Source organism: Abramis brama, assembly GCF_963993115.1.
Source record: "Abramis brama genome assembly, chromosome: 19".
Classification (NCBI taxonomy): domain Eukaryota; kingdom Metazoa; phylum Chordata; class Actinopteri; order Cypriniformes; family Leuciscidae; genus Abramis; species Abramis brama.
Window position 1 is genome coordinate 3,978,223 of NC_139981.1, and position 6,776 is coordinate 3,984,998.

Below are 6,776 nucleotides of genomic sequence, written 5' to 3' on the forward strand. Positions count from 1 at the left end.
CTGTAAACAATTATTTTTTAGAAATTACTGTCATTCAACAAAAAAATTTTTTTTCATGTTCCAAAGATTGTTGTATGTTCCTAGTGACCAGCCTGACTTACTACAGGTGAAATTGTGCCAATACCTCTGTTGATGTATATCATGTGTCACTCTCACCACCACCTGTGAAATGCCAGCCGTGTTGTAAGTCTGTCTGTCTCTACTGCAAGTGAATTTATCTACTAAATTAAAAAACGTATTACAGGGTAATGTGCCCAGAGGTAATAAAAGTGTGTGTTTGTGTGCATAAGTGAAAAATAAAATAAAGGGTATTTTCCCATACTCTCTCAGCAGAGGCAAGTTAAGTTATATGGCAGCATTGTTTTGTGCAGATGCTGTTTGTGTAGTAGGCTAGTCTACACTATCCTGTTCTGCCATGAAATAAAAAAAGGAAGAAGGTGATTGCGATGTCACACAGTTCTGACTTTTTTTCCCATCTGCTGTTGCTTTATATCTCAATTCTGAGAAGAAAAAAAAATAACAATATTGTGAGGCAGTTAGCTGTCACACCTAAGAGTAAGAAAGAGAAGGGCTTTAAATTATATATTTTGAGCTATGTCGACAACTTTGAGGGTGAGTATTCTCTCATATCATGCAAAATCTGACTAGCGAATCGGTTTCTAAAATCGTTGTCTCCGTTTCTGAGAAAATGAATTTTATGGAAGTTTTGCCGCTAGTACACTTCGCGAACGCGCTATGCGGAAGTAAAGATGCTGGCTGAGATTCTACTGGAAATACGTCAGCAGCGTTCGTGCATAGAGCCTATTTGAACGCAGCAATGGTGTTCGGTTGTTGCAGGCAGAATTGGGCACTACCCCTTTAAGAGCAGCGCACTTTTTTCTGTTCAGTTTGAGCACTTCCTCCGAATCGCGCACACATAAATCTGTTCCATTTCTTTTGTTCATTTGCGTTATTTTATTATCTCCTCCAGTAACACGTTGACAGTGAAGTGACTGATACTAACTGGGCCTAGAAAGAGGTAGGCCTAATAATAAAAACGTATTTTGTGTGTATAGGTTAAAAAATTAAAGGTGTTTTTTCCACACTCTACCTTAGCAGTTTGTTATAGCTGTGTTGTTTTAATTGTTGTGTTGTAGGTCTACACAAAATACCTTTTGCCACTACTGGGAGAACCTGACAAACACAGACAACACTGTGCATACCACATGGGATCTCAACTCGTTTGTCAAGCTCTTGTGTTTTGAGAATTGAGCAGCAGGTTTACAGTAGGGCAAATGTGTTTTTTGAATTTGAAATTTATATGTATAGTGCTTGTTCGGATGGTATAGTGCAGATAGTGGAACTTAATCTGTTTCTGAATCTTAAGAAAAGTCCATGCAGGAGCAGGAAATAGCGATTCATTATTTTTACTTTAATTTTCATTTCATTCTCATTCTGATTTAAAAAATCTAAACTACTGTGATTCTACAGGTTTGAAAGCACCAAAAATGGCAGAATCTCTCTTTGATACTGAAAATCCTTTAAACTGCCCGATCTGTCTGAATCTGCTTAAGGATCCAGTGACTACATCTTGTGGGCACAGTTTCTGCATGGACTGTATTAAGAGCTGCTGGGACCAGGAGGTTCATAGAGGTGTTTACAGCTGTCCTACATGCAGGACAACATTCAACCAAAGACCAGCTCTCAGCAGAAGCACTGTGCTTGCTGATATTTTAGAGGGAATGAAGAGGGAAGATCTAGCTGGACCTGGAGACGTGACGTGTGATGTTTGCAAAGGAAGAAAAGTAAAAGCCATCCATTCTTGTTTGGTTTGTATGGCTTCTTACTGCCAAACTCATGTTCGTCCTCATTATGAGTCTAAAGCTTTTAAAATACACAAGCTGGTCAAAGCTTCACCAAATCTACAGCATCAGATCTGCCCTCAACATCATAAAGCACTGGAGATTTACTGCTACAATGACCAGAAGTGTATTTGTGTAGTTTGTATGGGGAATCAGCACAGTGGACATAAAACAGTCTCAGCTGCAGCTGAAATGGCAAAAAAACAGGTACAGTAAGAGATCTCTCTCTCTCTCTCTATGTATATATGTGTCGTGTATGTATGTATATGTGTATATATATATATATATATATATATATATATATATATATATATATATATATATATATATATATATATATATATATATATATATAACGTGCAAAAACAAAATAATGAACTGCAGATTTATAGACACATAATTCCATAAATTTACGGGATTCTTATTGATTGTGAATTCATCCTCAGGAGGAACTGAAAATAAAAAAGAGGGATTTCAGTCAGCAAACCAATGACATAGACAAGGAGATTCGGCAGTCTACGAAAAATTTGGACTTTCATAAGGTAATGCTCATTAAACCTGCAATATTTTAGAAATTTGCATAAATGTATGTACACTGCACAGTTATGTTTGTATCATGGGATCAGGCTGGATATTATTAAATGGCCATCAAGATGCAGTCAGATGGTGTCATACCAGCAGGGACTGAAGCTAACCAGCAAAACCTTGACCTCGTGACACAAACAAGCAGCAATGTTTTCTGTCTTTACATTTTTTAGGACAACCAATGAATGGCTTACCTTATAGTTTACTCTACATACTGTATATGATCTGTCTGACTAAGTTGTGTGTGTTGTGACAGCGCTCTGCACAGGCAGCAGTGAAGCACAGTGACCGAATCTTCACTGAGATCATCCGCTCCATTCAGATCAAACAAGCCGAGGTGAGAGAGAAGATCAGAGCTCAGGAGAACAAGGAAGTACGAGATGCAGAGAGTCACATACAGAGACTGCGGGAGGAGATTGTTAAACTACAGGAGGAGACTTGTAAACTGGAGCCACTTTTACACACTGAGGATCACGTTTATTTCTCCCAGGTAAAGAAAAATATTTTGAATGAAATCTTGACAGTGTTTTTGATTCAGTGTTGATTCTTGTTTTAAAGTTATTGTTTTTTCGTCCAATTGCAGAATTATGCTTCCTGTTCTACATTCACTCAGCGCACAGCCTCACCCAGGAAGATTAATGACATCCAGACATTTGAGAATGTAGAGAAATCTGTATCTCACCTGAAGAAACAACTGGACAAACTCTGTGAAGAGCACATGGGCAGAATATCAGAGACAGGTAAGATAACAATGTCAAGAAGTATTCTGCTTTTTAAATGTACTAAATTTGTACCCAACTTTTCATCTGTATCAAATCTACCCAGTGGCCTGATACAATGTATTACAGTAAGCAACCAAAAAGTACAAGTACAGTGTGTTGTCTCAACTTAATCTATAAAATCTATATAATGGAACAGTTTGAGATGGAGTGCTTATTAGCCGCTAAATTCACCACAACATTGGAGACAGAGACTGTATAATGTCCTGTTATAAATATATAAATGAGAGAAATCACATCGCTGTGGGAATGTTGACTGAAAACTGTTCCTCAAATGTTGTATAACATTGTCATCTGACTGATGCAGTGAATTCCCACATAATGTAAGTGAATATTGTATATCTTTCTTCATAGTTGCTGATGTCCAAATATTTCAAAACAGGTTCCTGTTCAGTAAGTACACTTTTTCTATTAGAAAAAAAAACACATTTTTTTTTACATAACATCATTCAATATTAAAGGCCATAGGTTGTTCTTGTTTCAACAACCAATACATATCAAGGAATTCAAAGATGCTCACATTATACTTAACAAATGACTGTCATGTTTGAGTTCTTTACTCATTGAAACATGCATGTTTTATTTTAATTTGTTTAGGTCAAGATTGCCCTGTGTTGCTGACGGATTTTGAGTCGTAAGTGTCATAAGTTTTAAACCACTCTATCATACTTGCTAATCTTTTTTTTCTTTAAAAAACTGATAGCAATGGCTGAGGTATTTATTAATCATAGATATTTCCTGTCATCATGTATTATCACTTAGATCTCATCTAAGACGTGTTCCCTCTAACACACAGCCTTAATTGTTTTATTGCTTTAATAAAACAGCAATATGATAAAATACTCAAATGTTAAATAAATAATAATATTTTAATAATTACAGTAATCAATTCTTCCACCAAGTAATTTATTTCATTGGCATAACTGCATGCTGGAAATTAGTGCTTTCATATAATATTAAATTGTTAACCCTTGAACATGTTTTTTAATCAGTTATCACATCTGTGCATATTTTCTGTAGTTGATTTAGAAACTACTCTTTTCTATGTAAAAACTGATTTCTAAAAAAAATATGACCTTGTATTAATGTATTAATATGACCTTGATTGCAGTGTTGAGGATGCGGAATTGGAATTGGAATCTGAATCAGAAATGGAATGATAGACTGCATCTACCAAAGGACCTTGTTACTGAATGGGTAGATTGTTATATTAGAATAACACTTTAATGGCTATAAAACTATTGCTCAGTTACTCAGTAAATCTTTCTGTGTGATAATTATTAAAAACATTTCAACAGAACAATGATTTTTTTGGAATGGCTCATTGACTAATTAACCTGTTATGTTTGGAGGTGCCATACAAAATATTGTCAAATTCCAGCACTAGGTGGTGCTATAACAGAAATGTTCTCATAATTCTGCAACCATTTGATGATGGAAGTTGAAATTCAGCCTGCTATTTCTTTGTTATACATGTCAACACAAACTTATTTGTCCAGATCTGTACAAATCAACAAAAAATTAAATGCTCAAATTTCAACTGTTAGGCAATTTCAATAGTAAGATAATAATGATATTATAATTATATTTAAGTTGAGTATAACACAAATTTAATTATAAGATAATATAAATATATCATGTTTGTTTTTGTGTCTTTCATTTTGTAAAAGTCAGCCATAATGTGGTGCTATTATAAAGGAATGTATAGTTTTTTTTTTTTTTCTTTAACTCAGGAACTATATGGTTGAAATATAGATTGTTGTTTTCAAGTCACATAATTTCCATTTTTGCCTTTGGAAAATTAAAAATATCAATCGGACTGTTTAGCTGTTTTTTTTTTCCTCTTTTTTTTTCTTATTTTTTTTTTCTTGCATATTTGAATGAACTTTACTTGGTTAAATCATTCAATAATTACACTGAAACGTTAAAAATGCAGTATTATTTATGTATTTATTTTTTGGCGGAAGCAAAAAAAAAGTGAAGTGGGCGGAGTTTCCTTTTCAGCGCTACAGCAGTTCGCCGCGAATCTTCAATCTACCGAGTAGAAGGCTTATACTGTCTATGGTAGAAGGTAACGTTAAGCTAATACGGAAAAGTTACATTTATCCTTCCATGCTACTGTAAAAGTTGCGGCAGCATGCGAGTTATGCTTAACAACAATAAAAAGTATAACTCTTATGTAATTCGTTTTTATCCAAGGTCATTGCAAGTGTTATTAGCTTGGGGAAATACATACAGTGAAATGAAATCTTAAGTCCATGTCCAACTCAAAATTGTAAGGAATTTATATCTTTGATTTCATAGTGACACTTTACAATAAGGTTAATTTGTTTATTATTCATGTATTAATAACATGAACTAACCATGAGCAAACACATTTGTTACTGGATTTGTTAATCTTAGTTAATAATACAACTGTTAATTGTTTGTTCATGTTATGTCACAGTCGGTGCATTAACTAATGTTAACAAATACAACTTTTGATTTTAATAATGTTTTAGTAAATGTTGAAATTAATATTAACTCAATAAATAAATGCTGTAGAAGTGCAGTTCATTATTAGTTCACGTTAACAAATTTAACTAATGAAACCTTATTGTAAAGTGTTACTGATTTCATGATAGCTAGCCTAACACTTTCATGCATATAATACATAGGCCTACATAAAATTTACAACATCAACAAAACTAAACATGAATTCCTCATAATAATTACCTTCTTGATTCTCACTGTTTTGTTTGGTAAAGTAAATAATATTTAGTAATATTATCATCATTTCCCTATATATTTTCGTTTGATGTGTTATGCATTCTAATTGTATTAATGTCTTTTCATAGAATGCCAAGGAAAGAAAGGATAAAAAGGTCCTTCCACCCCTGCCCCTGAGGAGGTCTGTTCATGCCACTGGTACTACAGGTGAAATTGTGCCAATACCTCCATTAATGTAAGTCAGTCTGGTCACTAGTCTAGGAACGTACTACAACCTTTGGAACATGGAACTTTTTTTTTTTTTTTTTTTTTTTTTTTTTTTGTGAATTACAGTAATTTCTATATAAAATAAATAAATAATAACTTTACATACATTAAGGCAGGTAGGCTATTGGCACAATTTCATCTGTAGTAAGTCAGTCTGGTCACTAGGAACGGACTACAACCTTTGGAACATGAAAAAAAAAAACACTTTTGGTGACTTAGTCTTTTTATTTATTTATTACTTTGTACTATACAAGCAAGATATTGGCAGAAGCTCATATAGCCTACAGCAGAGGTCTTCAATCCTGCTCCTGGAGGGCCACTGTCCTGCAGAGTTTAGTTCCAACCTGCTTCAGCGCACCTGCCTTTGAAATCTCAAGCGATTCTGAAGTGCTTGATGAGCTGATTCGGGTGTGTTTGATTAGGGTTGGAACTAAACTTTGCAGAACAGTGGCCTACAGAAAGTCAATCTGCCCACTAGGCATTTACTATAAGCTTGTAAATATCGTTCATTTGAATGAATGATTGGACGTTTATATTTTTGGACTGTGAGTGGAATTTGCTGACGGTCCCTTCAGCAGTCTATAGGCGAATATGC

At 34.4% G+C, this 6,776-nt stretch overlaps 1 protein-coding gene across 1 annotated transcript; it reads left to right on the top strand.

The window, feature by feature from the left end:
* Positions 1–883: 883 nt before the first annotated feature.
* LOC311070268 (E3 ubiquitin-protein ligase TRIM47-like) lies at positions 884–5,023 on the top strand. The gene is made up of 8 exons (XM_084094052.1): positions 884–1,018; positions 1,137–2,048; positions 2,288–2,383; positions 2,683–2,916; positions 3,010–3,166; positions 3,560–3,598; positions 3,803–3,839; positions 4,317–5,023. The coding sequence occupies exons 2-8, from the start codon at positions 1,488–1,490 to the stop codon at positions 4,363–4,365; spliced, it is 1,173 nt and encodes a 390-aa protein (XP_083950178.1). The 5' UTR covers positions 884–1,018; positions 1,137–1,487; the 3' UTR covers positions 4,366–5,023.
* The last annotated feature ends 1,753 nt before the right edge of the window (positions 5,024–6,776 follow it).

Bases quoted from the DNA above. Each gene is read 5' to 3' on its own strand.
- LOC311070268 (XM_084094052.1), top strand. From the start codon at position 1,488: ATGGCAGAATCTCTCTTTGATACTGAAAATCCTTTAAACTGCCCGATC. The intron at 3,167-3,559 runs GTAAGATAACAA...CTTTCTTCATAG, and splicing joins GGGCAGAATATCAGAGACAG to TTGCTGATGTCCAAATATTT. The intron at 3,599-3,802 runs GTAAGTACACTT...TAATTTGTTTAG, and splicing joins TCAAAACAGGTTCCTGTTCA to GTCAAGATTGCCCTGTGTTG.